The 20,243-nt window shown below is 39.8% G+C and overlaps 3 protein-coding genes across 3 annotated transcripts in view; all 3 read right to left on the bottom strand.

The window, feature by feature from the left end:
• Window positions 1-20,243, bottom strand: part of LOC133608483 (uncharacterized) — a 265,786-nt gene that overhangs the window by 131,618 nt on the left and 113,925 nt on the right. The window lies entirely within an intron of this gene.
• Window positions 1,575-11,142, bottom strand: LOC133608960 (uncharacterized). The gene is made up of 2 exons (XM_072913341.1): window positions 10,651-11,142; window positions 1,575-2,953 (listed from the first exon to the last, which is right to left on the bottom strand). The coding sequence occupies exons 1-2, from the start codon at window positions 10,862-10,864 to the stop codon at window positions 2,040-2,042; spliced, it is 1,128 nt and encodes a 375-aa protein (XP_072769442.1). The 5' UTR covers window positions 10,865-11,142; the 3' UTR covers window positions 1,575-2,039.
• Window positions 16,652-19,233, bottom strand: LOC140678861 (uncharacterized). Its single transcript, XM_072913342.1, has 2 exons — window positions 18,631-19,233; window positions 16,652-18,199 (listed from the first exon to the last, which is right to left on the bottom strand). Exon 2 carries the CDS (start codon window positions 18,037-18,039, stop codon window positions 17,095-17,097), a length of 945 nt encoding a protein of 314 aa, XP_072769443.1. The 5' UTR covers window positions 18,040-18,199; window positions 18,631-19,233; the 3' UTR covers window positions 16,652-17,094.

The following is a 20,243-nucleotide window of genomic DNA, read 5'->3' as shown; positions in this document are numbered from 1 at the left end:
ATGCAGTGACCAAATATGTCTGATTAGCACTCCACACAAGTCAATAACATCAACAAAACTCACCTGTATGCATTCATGCACAAAGTTAAAAGTTTGGTGGACAAAATGAGACAGAAAAAGAAGTGGCATAAAACACGTCCTACGAAGTCGGAGAAAGTTATACATGTAAACAAACTACGGTGAGTTCAAGGACCGCCAAAATTAGTAGGACAAAACGGCGCTCACCAAATGTTTAATATAAACAGTGTGCTTTATAACAATTAGGGAGGTTTGTGTCATGTTTGTCCTCCTACAGAAACCATATTAAAAATATAATTTTTTTCTTTCCCCGCATCTTTTTCCATTTTTCATACATTTTTTAAAAAGCTCCAGGAAGCCACTAGGGTGGCGCTAAAGCATACTTGCCAACCCTCCCGGATTTTCCGGGAGACTCCCGAAATTCAGCGCCTCTCCCGAAAACCTCCCGGGACAAATTTTCTCCCGAAAATCTCCCGAACTTCAGGCGGAGCTGGAGGCCACGCCCCCTCCAGCTCCATGCGGACCTGAGTGACGTGTTGACAGCCTGTTCACAACATTGCCGTAAACAGCAATGTTGTGACACTTTTAAACAGGACAATACTGCCATCTACTGTACATGCAAATGTGACCCACCCATAATGTGTCACATTTTTGTGTTGATTTATTTATTTTATTTTGTGGTTTGAATTCGTTTTTGGAGCTGTCATTCCACATTTATCAGTATTCACATTGGTCAGTAGGGGGCTGTAGGGCGTTTCTTCCCAATTGAATGCTATCACCTGCAGACCGGAAGTGTCTTGTCATTCTGATGAGAGCGACCAGTCTGTGAACAATTGAAACGTCCTGTGTGCTTTTTCCTCCTGTATAACAGGTTAGTTTTGTTGAATCAACTCACTGAATAATATCCATGTGATCTTTATAAGTTTAAGTACACATTCTGATGGTGGAGCCTAACTCTAAAGTGTTTGTGAGTTGTAGTTTGTATTTGTGAATGAATCCAGTGCACAGCTGCAGTAATTAATAAAAAAAGGCGACGTGAGTACGCAATGTTTATATAGGAACTTCTGATCCTAATTCAGACTCCCAAATTAGAGCTCCCGTTTTCTTATTGATTTTATAATGTATATTTGTATAATGTATGTGTTCTGAAATAGTGACAGAGAATAGAACAAGGATGGCCAATTCAACCCTTAACTCAACAATGAGTAGATGAGTGTTGTGTGTGTATATGTGTAAATAAATGAACACTGAAATTCAAGTATTTCTTTATATATATATATATATATATATATATATGTAATTAAAAAAAATAAAATAAAAAAATAAAATAATATATATATATATATATATATATATATATATATATATATATATAGCTAGAATTCACTGAAAGTCAAGTATTTCTTATATATATGTATATATCTCTTAACCACGCCCCCCGCCCCACCCCCGACCACGCCCCCCACCTCCCGAAATCGGAGGTCTCAAGGTTGGCAAGTATGCGCTAAAGAGACGCATGCGGCTCTAGAGACGCGGGTTGCCGACCCCCTCTTTAGAGGTTTCAAATGAATATAAGATTTAAGAAATGTGATTGTCTTCATCATTACTTTTTAAAAATAGTGAAATAGTGAAAAAAACTATTTGACATTCTAATTGCAACACCCCAAACGTCCAAATGGGATGCGCCATGTGTTCTAACTCGCTTCCGTTTTGGGGTCACAGACTGAAAATGCAATGAACGCAGGACAATCTGTCCCAAAATCCCACCCAAGGGTGAAACCACAGATGAGCACTCCTTCCTGGATGAACATACTTCTCAAAGTCATGGATATTCCAAACGCCCTAACTCCTAATTAGGGTCTCACTCATCTTTTATTTAGGGTCACATGTAAACAAGAAGAAAGATAGATTATTTGGAAGACAAAGTGTCTTATACACATTTGGATTAACGATATACTGTACATAAAGGCATGAAATACAAGCACAAATATCTGATGTTTATGCTCCAATAAAAGTCATATTTAGGCAGGGAAATGTGTTTGACTGCTGCTGCTCTCGCCAGCACAATTGTGTTTGTTAAGCTGGTGCTTATAAGAGAACTTTTTCTCGCACACATTGCAACTGAATGGTTTCTCGCCGGTGTGCGTTCTCGTGTGGACTTTCAAAGTCCCTTTTATTGAGAACCTTTTACCGCAGACCAAGCAGGAAAAGGGTTTTTCCCCCGTGTGCGTCCGCGTGTGTCCAATCAAATGTCCCCTCTGAGAAAACTTCTCGCCGCAAAACGAGCACTGGAACGGTTTCTCGCCGGTGTGCGTTCTCATGTGTTGGATGAGAGCGGGACGGACGCTGAAGCGCGTGTTGCAGACCGAACACGAGAAGGGCTTTTCTCCCGTGTGCGTTCGATTGTGTCTGATCAGGTTGCCTTTCAGCGAGAATCTTTCGCCGCAAACCGAGCACGCGAATGGCTTCTCGCCCGTGTGTGTTCTCATGTGCGAAATCAAATGTGCCTGTCGGATAAACGTCTTACCGCAAACCGAGCACCTGATTGTTTTTCCTCCCGTGTGGATCATCATGTGTCTCTTCAAAGTCGTCTTCCTGTCGAACGTTTCGTCACATTGAGAGCATTTAAAGTGTTTGTTAATGTCACCTCTGAAGTCGCCGTCGTCGCTGTCAGGAGAGCGTGGCATCTTCTCATTATCAGACAGCGGCGCTAAGAAGCGTGCCGCTTCTAATCGTCTTTGACTGCAATCAAGCTGTGGCCACTGAGCTCCGTCCTCATCATCTTCACTCTTCACAATCACACAAGTCACCGGAAACTTGCCAACGTCGGCATCCTTCTGAAGCCACAATTGCTCTTCCTCTTTAATGTGGGGGGGCTGTGACTCCACCTGGCTCCATGGTCGCTGCTCAGGGGGAAGATCTTCCTCGCTGACATCTGCAGGACAGAAACACAAACATTCTTAGGAAAAGTCCAGTCATATATTATTGTTAGAGATGTCCGATAGTATCGGACTGCCGATATTATCGGCCGATACATGCTTTAAAATGTAATACGATGGACAGATTCCGGCCAGAGAATCCTTTAAAGGGGAACATTATCACAATTTCAGAATGGTTAAAACCATTAAAAATCAGTTCCCAGTGGCTTATTATATTTTTCGAAGTTCTTTTCAAAATGTTACCCATCACGCAATATCCCTAAAAAAAGCTTCAAAGTGCCTGATTTTAACACCCGTCCATTTTCCTGTGACGTCACATAGTGAAGCCAACACAAACAAACATGGCGGAAAGAACAGCAAGCTATAGCGACATTAGCTCGGATTCAGACTCGGATTTCAGCGGCTTAAGCGATTCAACAGATTACGAATGTATTGAAACGGATGGTTGTAGTGTAGAGGCAGGTAGCGAAAACGAAATTGAAGAAGAAACTGAAGCTATTGAGCCATATCGGTTTGAACCGTATGCAAGCGAAACCGACGAAAATGACACGACAGCCAGCGACACGGGAGAAAGCGAGGACGAATTCGGCGATCGCCTTCTAACCAACGATTGGTATGTTTTTGTTTGGCATTACAGGAAACTAACAACTATGAACTAGGTTTACAGCATATGAAATACATTTGGCAACAACATGCACTTTGAGAGTGCAGACAGCCCAATTTTCATCAATTAATATATTCTGTAGACATACCCTCATCCGCGCTCTTTTCCTGAAAGGCCAGGGAAGCTAGGGTCGATAGGGGGTTTAGCTCGCTCGTCTGCGGGAACAAACTGCCGCCATTGCTTGCCGTGCTACCGAGGTGCTTTGTCCCTGAATTGCTCACACACTCCGGCAGATTCAATGGGGGTCTGGCGGCAGATTTCTTTGACTTTATCGTTGGAAATGCATCTGCTTTGAGTGTCGCAGGATATCCACACATTCTTGCCATCTCTGTCGTAGCATAGCTTTCGTCGGTAAAGTGTGCGGAACAAACGTCCAATTTCTTGCCACTTTCGCATCTTTGGGCCACTGGTGCAACTTGAATCCGTCCCTGTTCGTGTTGTTACACCCTCCGACAACACACCGACGAGGCATGATGTCTCCAAGGTACGGAAAACAGTCGAAAAAACGGAAAATAATAGAGCTGATTTGACTCGGTGTTTGAGAAAATGGCGGATTGCTTCCCGATGTGACGCCACGTTGTGACGTCATCGCTCCGAGAGCGAATATTAGAAAGGCGTTTAATTCGCCAAAATTCACCCATTTAGAGTTCGGAAATCGGTTAAAAAAATATATGGTCTTTTTTCTGCAACATCAAGGTATATATTGACGCTTACATAGGTCTGGTGATAATCCATCCATCCATCCATTTTCTACCGCTTATTCCCTTTTGGGGTCGCGGGGGGCGCTGGAGCCTATCTCATAATGTTCCCCTTTAATCATGTTTATTGCTGAAAGGTAGATGTGAATGTGTGCGTGTGTGTGTGTGTGTGTGTGTGTGTGTGTGTGTGTGTGTGTGTGTGTGTGGTCTAAACAAATAGAGAAAAGAGGAAAAATTACAATCCAATTATATACTCATTAATATGCAGCAATATACATGGATATGCATACATAATATAATATAATATAAAGATGTGCATAACAACAACATATATACTGCATTTAACTATGCATGAACTTCAAACAAGTTTCTAAGCTTCAGAGCCATACATGGCGATTATGTGGTCTCTGTCGCCATCTAAAGGCCAGACTCCGCCATTGCAGTTGCAATGACGTTAAATAAACTACACGTGAATGTAAACGCCGTCAACGAGACTAATTATCTCTCAATTGCCCCAAAAACATCTGAACTTAGCATATGATGCACCAAATATGTGCAGAAGTAGCAAGGCACGACATTCAGTTTAAATGCTGTAACAGTATGTGACAAAACTTACATTTAGTCGTCAACCGGCTATTCTGACAAAGACGTGCATTAAAGAGGAAATGACGTCACAGATTGACCTATCAACTTAAAAGCATAGGAACATTACAAAACTGGTTAAAGGCACACAATAGCCTTTCGTACACGGAAATGATCTGTATCGGTTTAAAAATTATCGGTATCGGTTTCAAAAAGTAAAATGTATGACTTTTTAAAACGCCGCAGTGTACACGGACATAGTAAATAAACCTTCAAGGCACTGCCTTTGCGTGCCGGCCCAGTCACATAATATCTACGGCTTTTCACAGACACAAGTGAATGCAATGCATACTTGGTCAACAGCCATACAGGTCACACTGAGGGTGGCGGTACAAACAACTTTAACACTGTTACAAATATGCGCCACACTGTGAACCCACACCGAACAAGAATGACAAACACATTTTGGGAGAACATTCGCACCGTAACACAACATAAACACAACAGAACAAATACCCAGAACCCCTTGCAGCCCTAACTCTTCCAGGACGCTACAATATACACCCCCCTAACCCCCTCACCTCAACCTCTACATGCAAATACAAATTCCATTGTATGTTATACTCTTCTGACATCACCAGATGGCAGTACAAGTGTCCACATAAGCGGCCATAAGACCCCAATTCAGTAGTGTACACAATTATGGAAACAAGAGCTAAAAGGTGCTGTCCACACATGTGGCCAACTAAGCCTTTAGAGGTTAAATTAATCTGATCTGCACACTTTTAGGAGTTGTGGTAACACAAGGCGGCTTTAAATTCGATTCAGCCCTCAAATAATAGTTTCCCTCTCTCACTGTATACATTGATTGAGACTTTTATTAGTAGATTGCGCAGTACAGTACATATTCCGTACAATTGACCACTAAATGGTAACACCCGAATAAGTTTTTCAACTTGTTTAAGTCGGGGGGGCCACATTAATCAATTCGTGGTATAAATATATACTATCAGCATAACACAAAGCTCATGAGATCCTTTTTCCGGACATTACCACTACACAGCGGACTCTGATGCTCTTTTTGGTTCCAGTGGACTACACATCATCCACCTTAATGTGAACAGCCTCTTTGGGACCCAACTCGACCAAATCAGAGAAATGTTCCACAACAAAAAGGCAAAAATCCTGTGTTTCTCTGAAACCAAATTAGATCAAAGTGTTTCTGACTTGGAGCTAGAGATAGAAAACTTCTCGGTTATCAGAAAGGACAGGAATAAACATGGTGGGGGTGTTTGTATTATAATGATAGTATATATATCTATATCATGAATCAATTTAAGTGGACCCCGACTTAAACAAGTTGAAAAACTTATTCGGGTGTTACTATTTAGTGGTCAATTGTACTGCACTGTGCAATCTACTAATAAAAGTTTCAATCAATCAATCAATCAATCAATCAATGACCATAGACGAGGATGGGAACGTAGATCGACCGGTAAATTGAGAGCTTTGCCTTCCGGCTCAGCTCCTTCTTCACCACAACGGATCGATACAGCGTCCGCATTACTGAAGACGAAGCAGAAGAACGAGGAAGATACAGCCATGGCGACGCCGACGACGAGTAAGATGAAGAAATACGCTTTGTTGCACCTTTCCTGCCTGAGTCCGGCGATTAGTTGCAAATCTTGCTTTATTGATTGCTTGCACACAGCCAATCCAACACAAAACAAACTAGTCCCGCCCGCACTCACGCTACCGCTCCCTCTCTTCTCTCGCCCACACACTCACTGACGTCACTCACCTCACATGCTCACCTATTAAAGGGCCACACACACACATACGCTACTCTCATAACAGCTTGTAAGTTCCAAGCCGCAGCTGCGATTGGACCTGGATAGCCTCCGGGAAGAAGTAGTGGACTACCAAGTGCTTGGCACTGAAGATCTTCCTCAGGAAGCAAAGATTGACCGGTTTTGGGCCATGCTAGGGAGAGATGGAAGATTCCAGACTCTAATGCATTTGATGAAAGCACTTTTGCGCGTGCCACACATTAATGCATCATCAGAGAGCGTGTTCAGCATGGTTCGAAAAATAGTGACAGAGAATAGAACAAGGATGGACAATTCAACCCTTAACTCAACAATGAGTAGATGAGTGTTATGTGTATGTATATGTGTAAATAAATGAACACTGAAATTCAAGTATTTCTTTTATTTATATATACATATATATATATAATCAAATAAATATATATATATAGCTAGAATTCACTGAAAGTCAAGTATTTCTTATATATATATATATATATATATATATATATATATATATATATATATATATATATATATATATATATATATATATACATACACAGAGGTGGGTAGTAACGCGCTACATTTACTCCGTTACATCTACTTGAGTAACTTTTGGGATAAATTGTACTTCTAAGAGTAGTTTTAATGCAACATACTTTTACTTTTACTTAAGTATATTTATAGAGAAGGAACGCTACTTTTACTCCGCTACTTTTATCTACATTCAGCTCGCTACTCGCTACTAATTTTTATCGATCTGTTAATGCACGCTTTGTATGTTTTGGTCTGTCAGACAGACCTTCAAAGTGCCTGCCTTACTGGTGACGTTTCACTTCGTTCCACCAATCAGATGCAGTCACTGGTGACGTTGGACCAATCAAACAGAGACAGGTGGTCACATGACCTGACTTAAACAAGTTGAAAAACTTATTGGGGTGTTACCATTTAGTGGTCAATTGTACGGAATGTGTACTGTACTGTGCAATCTAATAATAAAAGTTCCAATCAATCAATCAAAAGTGTGAAGGAAAAAATAAAAAATTTTTATTTCAACCGTACATCCCGTCAAAAGCCTCAAGACTGACCGCACATGAGGACGTTCCTGTCTTCACAATAAAAGTGCCGCTCCATCGCGCTTGCGCTTTCAAAACGAGAGTCTCCGAAAGCCAGCGCAAACAAGCTAGCAAGCTACGGAGTTTGACGCCAATATATTTCTTGTAAAGTGTATAAAAATGAATATGGAAGCTGGACAAATAGGATGCCAAAAACCCACCACTTTCATGTGGTATTAGACAGAAAGGAGGAACTTTTCTTCTCCTCCATTTGAAAACGTTGACGTTATCATCACTACTGTCTGATTACAATCAATGCAAGTCATCAGAATCAGGTAATACACCAACTTATATTCTAGTCTTCATTAAAGAAAGGAATCTATATGTTAAACATGCATGTATATTCATTAAAACACCTTTAACATGTAAACAAAAACAGCAAAATAAATACATATAAATGATATACTGTATATATCAATGTATATGTATGTATATATATATATATACATATATATATATATATATATATATATATATATATATATATATATATATATATATATATATATATATATATATATATATATATATGAGTGTGTATGTTACTCATCAGTTACTCAGTACTTGAGTAGTTTTTTCACAACATACTTTTTACTTTTACTCAAGTAAATATTTGGGTGACAACTCCTTACTTTTACTTGAGTAATAAATCTCTAAAGTAACAGTACTCTTACTTGAGTACAATTTCTGGCTACTCTACCCACCTCTGTATATATATATATATATATATATATATATATATATATATATATATATATATATATATATATATCCATCCATCCATCCATCCATCTTCTTCCGCTTATCCGAGGTCGGGTCGCGGGGGCAGCAGCCTAAGCAGGGAAACCCAGACTTCCCTCTCCCCAGCCACTTCGTCCAGCTCCTCCCGGGGGATCCCGAGGCGTTCCCCGGCCAGCCGGGAGACATAGTCTTCCCAACGTGTCCTGGGTCTTCCTCGTGGCCTCCTACCGGTCGGACATGCCCTAAACACCTCCTTAGGGAGGCGCTCGGGTGGCATCCTGACCAGATGCCCGAACCACCTCATCTGGCTCCTCTCGATGCGGAGGAGCAGCGGCTTTACTTTGAGCTCCCCCCGGATGACAGAGCTTCTCACCCTATCTCTAAGGGAGAGCCCCGCCACCCGGCGGAGGAAACTCATTTCGGCCGCTTGTACCCGTGATCTTGTCCTTTCGGTCATAACCCAAAGCTCATGACCATAGGTGAGGATGGGAACGTAGATCGACCGGTAAATTGAGAGCTTTGCCTTCCGGCTCAGCTCCTTCTTCACCACAACGGATCGATACAGCGTCCGCATTACTGAAGACGCCGCACCGATCCGCCTGTCGATCTCACGATCCACTCTTCCCTCACTCGTGAACAAGATTCCGAGGTACTTGAACTCCTCCACTTGGGGCAAGATCTCCTCCCCAACCCGGAGATGGCACTCCACCCTTTTCCGGGCGAGAACCATGGACTCGGACTTGGAGGTGCTGATTCTCATCCCAGTCGCTTCACATTCAGCTGCGAACCGATCCAGTGAGAGCTGAAGATCCTGGCCAGATGAAGCCATCAGGACCAAATCATCTGCAAAAAGCAGAGACCTAATCCTGCAGCCACCAAACCGGATCCCCTCAACGCCTTGACTGCGCCTAGAAATTCTGTCCATAAAAGTTATGAACAGAATCGGTGACAAAGGGCAGCCTTGGCGGAGTCCAACCCTCACCGGAAACGTGTCCGACTTACTGCCGGCAATGCGAACCAAGCTCTGACACTGATCATACAGGAAGCGGACCGCCACAATCAGACAGTCCGAAACCCCATACTCTCTGAGCACTCCCCACAGGACTTCCCGAGGGACACGGTCGAATGCCTTCTCCAAGTCCACAAAGCACATGTAGACTGGTTGGGCAAACTCCCATGCACCCTCAAGGACCCTGCCGAGAGTATAGAGCTGGTCCACAGTTCCACGACCAGGACGAAAACCACACTGTTCCTCCTGAATCCGAGGTTCGACTATCCGGCGTAGCCTCCTCTCCAGTACACCTGAATAGACCTTACCGGGAAGGCTGAGGAGTGTGATCCCACGATAGTTAGAACACACCCTCCGGTTCCCCTTTTTAAAGAGAGGAACCACCACCCCGGTCTGCCAATCCAGAGGTACTGCCCCCGATGTCCACGCGATGCTGCAGAGTCTTGTCAACCAAGACAGCCCTACAGCATCCAGAGCCTTAAGGAACTCCGGGCGGATCTCATCCACCCCCGGGGCCTTGCCACCGAGGAGCTTTTTAACTACCTCAGCAACCTCAGCCCCAGAAATAGGAGAGCCCACCACAGATTCCTCAGGCACTGCTTCCTCATAGGAAGACGTGTTGGTGGGATTGAGGAGGTCTTCGAAGTATTCCCTCCACCGATCCACAACTTCCGCAGTCGAGGTCAGCAGAACACCATCCGCACCATACACGGTGTTGGTAGTGCACTGCTTCCCCTTCCTGAGGCGGTGGATGGTGGTCCAGAATCGCTTCGAAGCCGTCCGGAAGTCGTTTTCCATGGCTTATATATATATATATATATATATATATGAAATACTTGACTTGGTGAATTCTAGCTGTAAATATACTCCTCCCCCCTCAACCACGCCCCCGCCCCACCCCCGACCACGCCCATTCCCTCCCCCCACCTCCCGAAATCGGAGGTCTCAAGGTTGGCAAGTATGTTCCAGCACCCCCCGCGACCCCAAAAAGGGACAAGCGGTAGAAAATGGATGGATGGATGGTTAAAAACAAACTACAAGTTATGAAATATGAGAGTAAGAAGAGAACCAACCTGTCATGTGTGACTCATGTTGAGGTTTGAAAACAGCGTCCAGTAGTTGACGTTGTCGCTCGTTCTCCTCTTTCGTTCGACAAAGTTCCTCCTCGTACTCCGCTATCGTTCTTTCCAACACTACGAATATTTCTTCCACGACTGCAGTCATCCGCTCATTGACCAACGCTCGCAGCATTTGGACTTTGCACATTTTCACAACAACAATTAGCATGTGATGCTAACTTCCGCCTCTCTTTTGTTAGCAGCTAGCAAGCTAAGCTCGCACGAGAAGCTTCTTATTGCACTGAGACGAGGCCGTTATAAAAAATAGTGACGTTTAGTCAACCACTAATTGACCAACAAATGTGTAATTAACAAGGAACACACTGCGCGACAAAAGAACACAAAAATAGACATCAACTGCTACACTCCTCGTTAGCGTCTTGTTGCTACTTTCCTTTTTTTCTTCTTCGTCGTCAGAGACTCGGCGTTTTTTTTCTTCTTCGTCTCATTTCAGACCAGACGCTGTTTGCTGCCCCCAGTGGCAACTTAGTGGTATTGGTGCATTGTTTCCTTGAGCAGTTTCATATCCTTCGATGGCAGTTATAATTAAAAAATAATAATTGTAATTGTTAATTCCCGAAATATTGCAATATGTTTTCTTTGTATCACAGACGTATGGAAGCACATTCCCGCTACTAAAAAAATACCCCAATGGTTAGTCATAATTATTATGAGATACAAAAAGTCGAAATTATGAGAAAAGAAAGTCAAATTGTGAGATAAAAAGTCATAATTATAGGATAAAAAAGTCGAAATTGGGATACATCGAGAAAATTATAAGACATAATTATAAGAAAAAAAGTCATAATTATGAGCTAGAAAGTCAAAATTATGAGATGAAATGTTTTAATTAGAGAAAAAAATAATCTTAATTATAAAATAAAAACTAATTATGACATTCAAAGTCGAAATTGAGATAAAGTCGACATTTTGAGATCAAAAGTCACAATTATGAGATATAAAGTCAGAAGTATTAGATTAAAACTCACACAAAAATTTGAAAACTCAAAATTGAGTTATGAGATTAAAATGTCATAATTAGGAGAGGGTCATAAATATATGATAAATCATAGTTGCTGGATAAAAAGTCATAATTATGAGATGGTCATAAATATATGATAAATCATAGTTGCTGGATAAAAAGTCATAATTGTAAAACAAAAAGTCAGGATTGTGAGATAAAAATTAAAAATTGAGAAAGAAGGTTGACATTTTGAGATAAAACATCATAATTAGTACAAAGTCAAAATTATGAGATAAAGTAGAAGCGATGAGATCAAAAGTCACAACTAAGAGGTATATAGTCAAAACTATCTGAAAAGAACTCATACAAAAATCAAAATGTTGATCAAAAAGTCAGAATTAGACAAAAACTCAAAATTGAGATCAAGTCGAAACTATGAGATTAAAAAGTCATAATTATGAGATGGTCATAAATATATGATAATAAGTCATAGTTGTTGGATAAAAAGTCATAATTGTCAGGATTATGAGATAAAAAGTCCAAATTGAGATAGAAAAAAAGTCGACATTTTTTGACAAAACGTCATAACTAGTCAATAAAAAGTCAAAATTATGAGATAAAGTAGAAGCGATGAGATCAAAAGTCACAATTACGAGATGCATCGTCAAAATTATCACAGAAAAACTCAAAACAAAAATTAAAAATGTTGATAAAAATGTCAAAATAGTGAGACAAAAATTCATAAGTACATAAAAACTCGAAATTGAGATAAAGTCGAAACTATGAGATTAAAAAGTCATAATAATGAGATGGTCATAAAAAATAAGATAAGTCGTAGTTGTTGAATAAAAAGTCACAATTGTCAGGATTATGAGACAAAAAGTCAAAATTCAGATTTTAAAAAGTCAACATTTTTTGATAAAACGTCATAACTAGTCAATAAAAAGTCAAAGTTATGAGATAAAGTAGAAGCGATGAGATCAAAAGTCACAATTACGAGATGCATCGTCAAAAATTAAAAATGTTGATAAAAATGTCAAAATAGTGAGACAAAAATTCATAAATAAATAAAAACTCGAAATTGAGATAAAGTCGAAACTATGAGATTAAAAAGTCATAATAATGAGATGGTCATAAAAAATAAGATAAGTCGTAGTTGTTGAATAAAAAGTCACAATTGTCAGGATTATGAGACAAAAAGTCAAAATTCAGATTTAAAAAAGTCAACATTTTTTGATAAAACGTCATAACTAGTCGATAAAAAGTCAAAATTATGAGATAAAGTAGAAGAGATGAGATCAAAAGTCACAACTAAGAGATATAAAGTCAAAACTATCTGAAAAGAACTCATACAAAAATCAAAATTTTCATCAAAAAGTCGAAATTGTGAGACAAAAAGTCAGAATTAGACAAAAACTCAAAATTGAGATCAAGTCGAAACTATGAGATTAAAAAGTCATAATTATGAGATGGTCATAAATATATGATAATAAGTCATAGTTGTTGGATAAAAAGTCATAATTGTCAGGATTATGAGATGAAAAGTCCAAATTGAGATTAAAAAAAAAAGTCAAATTTTTTTGACAAAACGTCATAACTAATCGATAAAAAGTCAAAATTATGAGACAAAAATTCATAATTAAAAAAAACTCGAAATTGAGATAAAGTCGAAACTATGAGATTAAAAGGTCATAATAATGAGATAGTCATAAAAAATAAGATAAGTCGTAGTTGTTGAATAAAAAGTCATAATTGTCAGGATTATGAGATAAAAAGTCAAAATTCAGATTTAAAAAAGTCGAAATTTTTTGATAAAACGTCATAACTTGTAGATAAAAAGTCAAAATTATGAGATAAAGTAGAAGAGATGAGATCAGAAGTCACAATTACAAGATATAAAGTCAAAATTATCAGATAAAAACATAAAACAAAAATCAAAATTTTGATAACAATTTCGAAATTATGAGACAAAAATTCATAATTAGATAAAAACTTGAAATTGAGATAAAGTCGAAACTATAAGATTAAAAGGTCATAATTATGAGATGGTCATAAATATTTGATAATAAGTCATAGTTGTTGGATAAAAAGTCATAATTGTCAGGATTATGAGATAAAAAGTCCAAATTGAGATAAAAAAGTAGAAATTTTTGGATAAAATGTCATAGCTAGTCGATAAAAAGTCCAAATTATGAGACAAAGTAGAAGCGATGAGATCAAAAGTCACAATTACGATGCAACGTCAAAATTATCAGATAAAAACTCAAAACAACAATCAAATTTTTGATGAAAATGTCGAAATTGTGAGACAAAAAGTCATAATTAGACAAAAACTCGAAATTGAGATAAAGTCGAAACTATGAGATTAAAAAGTCATAATAATGAGATGGTCATAAAAATAAGATAAATTGTGGTTATTGAATAAAAAGTCATAATTGTCAGGATTAGGAGATAAAAAGTCAAAATTGGGATAATAAAGTCAAAATTTTTTGATAAAACGTCATAATTATTAGATAAAAAGTCAAGATTATGAGTAAAAAGTAGAAGCAATGAGATCAAAAGTCCCAATTACGAGATATAAAGTCCAAATTATCAGATCCATCCATCCATTTTACACCGCTTATTCCCTTCGGGCTCGCGGGGGGCGCTGGAGCCTATCTCAGCTACAATCGGGCGGAAGGCGGTGTACACCCTGGACAAGTCGCCACCTCATCGCAGGGCCAACACAGATAGACAGACAACATTCACACTCACATTCACACACTAGGGCCAATTTAGTGTTGCCAATCAACCTATCCCCAGGTGCATGTCTGTGGAGGTGGGAGGAAGCCGGAGTACCCGGAGGGAACCCAGATAAAAACTCAAAAAAAGTCGAAATTGTGAGACCAAAACTCATAATTGAAGTGAATTATATTTATATTGCGCTTTTCTCTAGTGACTCAAAGCGCTTTACATAGTAAAAACCCAATATCTGGGAGCAGGTGGGTAAAGTGTCTTGCCCAAGGACACAACGGCAGTGACTAGGATGGCGGAAGCGGGGATTGAACCTGCAACCCTTAAGTTGCTGGCACAGCCGCTCTACCAACTGAGCTATACCGCCCGGTATAGCTCGGTTTGATCTAATCTACAATTAGATCAAAATCAATCAAAGTTTATTTATATAAGTGTCTCAAAGGGCTGCACATATATCTAAATAATAGATAAAATCTCAAAATTTAGATAAAGTTGAAACTATTATAAAGTCATAATTATGAGTTAAGTCATAAATATAAGATAATAAATCATAGTTTGATAAAAAGTCATAATTGTAAGACAAAGTCAGGATTATGAGATAAAAAGTCAAAATTTAGATAAGAAAGTCAAAATTATGAACTAGTCATAATTCTAACAATTGTGAATATGAATATATATATATATAATTTTTTATATATATATATTTATATATGTATCTATAAATACATACATATACGAGGTGGCGACTTTCTAGGGTGTGACCCGCCTTCCGCCCAAATGCAGCTAGGATAGGCTCTAGCCCCCCCTCTTGACCCAGAGAGGGACAAGCGGTTGAAAATGGATGGATGTAAATTAAATTCATTTTTAAAAAACTACTGCAGCATCTCAGGCTAAACGGAGGAGCTGCTAAAATGGCTTTTGTCTGTTCGACGAGCTTCTTGCTTCAGTTTGTCTGTTAAAAACCCAATTACGTCGCGCTTGTATCTTTGGGGGACTATGGATATTCAACCGGTTACCAACCAAAGATCATTAAGCCCAACAAATGTCCAATAAAAATATGAAACAGCAGCATACCTGCCAACTTTTGAAATCAGAAAAACCTACTAGCCAGGGTCCAGGGGTTGCAGGCCCCGGTAGGTCCAGGACAAAGTCCTGGTGGGGGTTTCAGGCTTCGCCCCCCCGACGCAAAATGATTATTAGCATTCAGACAGGTTAAAATGTTGCTAAAACCATCACTTTTCTATCAGTCACAGTGACTTTTCAAAACAAAAATATTACAGCAAAACTCATATGGGTTGATTGACATGTTTATTCTGTAAGCTAACTTCAATAGTTTGAAATTATTTTGACAGTTAATGCCAGTTATCCTGTCAACCTTTCACAAGACTTCAATTTGTTAATTGAAAGTATAAACAGTATAAACACTTTTTACAGTAAACAAATGGTAAAACAGTACTAAACAATTCCATTTAAAAAAAAATTGGTGTCATTATTAACTTTCTGTCCAAGCTTGTATAATCTACTGCCTTGTTCAATTGTAAAAAATATTCTGTGCCTAAAATTCACATTTCTATCACAATTATCATACTGTAAACATGGTAAGCTAACTTCATTAAAATTAATAGTCCTGTCAATAGCATGGAATTACAATTCAAATGTAGTTTTTTTGTAAGCCTTTCAAAAGAATTCAAAATATGAAAAATTTATGAAAATTAATTTAAGCCATCAGACACTTGAAAAGTGGCACATCACATCTCTAATGTAATCATTTTAACTTTTCAACAGAAATAGCACTGCAAAAATATTAAGGACATACTTCTGTATTTTGGTAGTTATGCTGTCAACATTTAACAAGATTTCTTCAACTTGGACTTGAAAGCATAAATAGTATAAACACTTTTAACAGTATAACAGTACTAAACAATTCCAATAGATAACATTGGTGTCATTACCTTTTTGTGGCTAAAATCCAAATTTAGCAACGGCATTAGACTTGTGTTTTTTTGTCCCAACGTGGTCCTTTACATCGCTAATTCCTCCGTGTCCGATCGAAAAATCTTGTCTGCACAAGGTGCAATTCGAGTAGTTTTCACCCTATTTGGAACGGATAATTATTCCCGGATAGGCTTTTGAATATTCTTCACGGAATGACTGCAGTTTTCTTTTCGGTGTAAGACTCGTTTGCGATTTTTCTCCGGCTGATTCCATGATCATTCGCTCGTTTGGAAACAATGGCAACAGGTGCCTCTTGCTTGGCAGCGGTGCTATAAATAGCCTCGCGCATGGCATTCGGAATGGCTCGATAGGAAGTTACGGGAAGCAGTGTCGATTGTCATTGTTGTTACGCGATTTTGTGAATAAAACTTAAAAAAAAAATATTTTTTTTAATTAATGAAAAACCGTATTTTTTATCACTGCAACCGTAACCCGGAATAGGTTGATGAAAACCGTACTAATTACGGGAAAACCGGAGTAGTTGGCAGGTATGCAAATGTCCAATAAAAATATGAAACAGCAGCATTTGTCACAATTTTGTGCTGTGTTTTCTGCCAACTAACTACACTGAAACATTGTTGCAAGATATTCCTGCATATCTTTATCAACATTACAACATAATTAATGTCATAAATATAAATTCATTTTATCATGGCAACCAGACTTTATTCATGCAGAATTTGTGTTTTCTTCTGCCAATTAAAAATCTAGCCAGTGAAAAGTGTTTTACTGCTGCTCTCACCAAGACAGTCATGTTTGTTAAGTTGGTATTTGTAAGTGAATCTTTCACTACACACGTTGCAACTGAATGGTTTCTCACCAGTGTGTGTCCTCGTGTGTTTTAACAAATGTCCTTTCTGGGAGAATGGTTGACCACAAACCGAGCAACAAAAAGGTTTTTCTCCAGTGTGCGTCCTCATGTGTGAAATTAAATGTGCCTTTTGAGAGAATCTTTGGACGCAGACCGAGCAAGTAAAAGGTTTCTCACCGGTGTGTGTTTTCATGTGCCTCCCCAGTGCTGTGCTATCCCTGAACGTCATGTTACACGCCAAACAGGAAAAAGGTCTCTCTCCGGAGTGTGTTCTTGTGTGTGTTGTCAAACTTCTCTTCCTTGAGAAAGCCTTACCACAAACCGAGCAAGAGAAAAGTTTCTCCCTGGAGTGTGTTCTCATGTGCTGAATCAGCGTCGAACTGACACTAAAACTGGTGTTGCAGACCGAACATAAAAAAGGCTTCTCTCCGGTGTGTGTTCTCGTGTGTGTGATCAGCGTTGAACGATCTCGGAAATTCGTGTTGCAGACTGAGCAGGAAAATGGTTTTTCGCCGGTGTGTAGCCTTGTGTGAGCTGACAAATGTGCCTTGCGGGGGAATCTTTTGCTGCAAAATGAACAACTGAAAGGTTTTTCTCCTGTGTGTGTTCTTGTGTGTGCTTTAAAATTCCTCCTGTCACTAAAAGTTTTGTCACATTGGGAGCATTTTAAGTGTTTGTTGCCAGCGTCACCCGTCCTATCAGCTTTGGAGTCTTGATCATCAGTGTGAGGGAGCTTTGGTGATGTGTGGTCAATATCCATTAGCGGAACTAAGAGGCGGTCCGCTTCTCTTCTCCGCACTTTGACTGTGATCGTGCTGGGACCACTGAGCTTCGTAATCATCGTCTTCACTCTTCACAATCACACAAATCCCTGGAATTTTGCTGATGTCAGCGTCCTCCTGAGTCCACGCTTGCTTCTCCTTAAAATGGGCGGGGCTCCACCTGCCCCATCCTGGAGTTCCACTCCTGCTGCTCATGGGGAAGATCTTCCTCACCGACATCTGCGGGGCACAAGAACACGCTCACTTGGTATGTCCTATAAAGATAGGTGAATATTAACATGGATACAAGTGGTTCATTAAAGCATAAGCCCCCCTTATAAAATGCTCGTAGGTTTGAAAAAAATTAGTTGGTTGGTGGAGAAGGTCGGATAGATCAGAGAGACCTCGGTAGAATAAACCAGTAAAATATAGTTGTGTAATATAAAATATTAGCAACATAAAAGGCAATAAAATTTGAGAATTAAAGGCTCGTTCAGTCTATTTTCTTGTTTGTTCAACCTCAACAACAGGGCTGTCCAAATGCAGCCCACCAACGTAATCAATTAGGCCCACGAGAAGTCATGAGTTTAATGAAGAATTGTACCCTCAGGGAGATTGCATACAATTTTGATGCTGCTATTGTGTCACCACATAGAGCAGTGGTCCCCAACCTTTTTGTAACTGCGGACCGGTCAACGCAGGCGGGAATCATCCCGAGCGGAGACGGGTCAACAGCGCAGAGATGTTCCCAACCAATACACAGGCGAGCGGTCCACCCCGGGTCCTGACTCTGGACAGCCAGCACTTCATCCATGGCCACCGGACCTGTGTGTCTCCCCCTCCACAAGGGATAGGGGGGAGCAGAGGAGAAAGGAAAAGAAACGGCAGATCAACTGGTCTAAAAAAGGGGGGCTATTTAAAGGGGAACTTTATCACAATTTCAGAAGGGTTAAAACCATTAAAAATCAGTTCCCAGTGGCTTATTTTATTTTTCGAAGTTTTTTTCAAAATTTTACCCATCCCTAAAAAAAGCTTCAAAGTGCCTGATTTTAACCATCGTTATATACACCCGTCCATTTTCCTGTGACATCACATAGTGATGCCAACACAAACAAACATGGCGCATAGAACAGCAAGCTATAGCGACATTAGCTCGGATTCAGACTCGGATTTCAGCGGCTTAAGCGATTCAACAGATTACGCATGTATTGAAACGGATGGTTGTAGTGTGGAGGCAGGTAGCGAAAACGAAATTGAAGAAGAAACTGAAGCTATTGAGCCATATCGGTTTGAACCGTATGCAAGCGAAACCGACGAAAACGACACGACGGCCAGCGACACGGGAGAAAGCGAGGACGAATTCGGCGATCGCCTTCTAACCAACGATTGGTATGTGTTTGTTTGGCATTAAAAGAAACTAACAACTATGAACTAGGTTTACAGCATATGAAATACATTTGGCAACAACATGCACTTTGAGAGTGCAGACAGCCCAATTTTCATCAATTAATATATTCTGTAGACATACCCTCATCCGCGCTCTTTTCCTGAAAGCTGATCTGTCCAGTCCAGTTGGAAATGCATCTGCTTTGAGTGTCGCAGGATATCCACACATTCATGCCATCTCTGTCGTAGCATAGCTTTCGTCGGTAAAGTGTGCGGAACAAACGTCCAATTTCCTGCCACTTTCGCATCTTTGGGCCACTGGTGCAACTTGAATCCGTCCCTGTTCGTGTTGTTGCACCCTCCGACAACACACCGACGAGGCATGATGTCTCCAAGGTACGAAAAACAGTCGAAAAAATGGAAAATAACAGAGCTGATTTGACTCGGTGTTTGTAATGTGTTTGAGAAAATGGCAGATTGCTTCCCGATGTGACGTCACGTTGTGACGTCATCGCTCCGAGAGCGAATAATAGAAAGGCGTTTAATTCGCCAAAATTCACCCATTTAGAGTTTGGAAATCGGTTAAAAAAATATATGGTCTTTTTTCTGCAACATCAAGGTATATATTGACGCTTACATAGGTCTGGTGATAATGTTTCCCTTTAAAGGCTAGAGTATACAAATTAGTTTTAAGATGGGACTTAAATGCTTCTACTGAGGTAGCATCTCTAAATGTTACCGGGAGGGCATTCCATAGTACTGGAGCCCCAATAGAAAACGCTCTATAGCCCGCAGACTTTTTTGGGGCTCTGGGAATCACTAATAAGCCAGAGTTCTTTGAACTCAGATTTCTTGCCGGGACATATGGTACAATACAATCGGCAATATAGGATGGAGC

The sequence above is a fragment of the Nerophis lumbriciformis genome, linkage group LG06 (assembly GCF_033978685.3).
Source record: "Nerophis lumbriciformis linkage group LG06, RoL_Nlum_v2.1, whole genome shotgun sequence".
NCBI classification, from domain to species: Eukaryota; Metazoa; Chordata; class Actinopteri; order Syngnathiformes; family Syngnathidae; genus Nerophis; species Nerophis lumbriciformis.
Note: the sequence above shows the minus strand (reverse complement) of the source record. Positions and strands in the feature narration are given on the sequence as shown.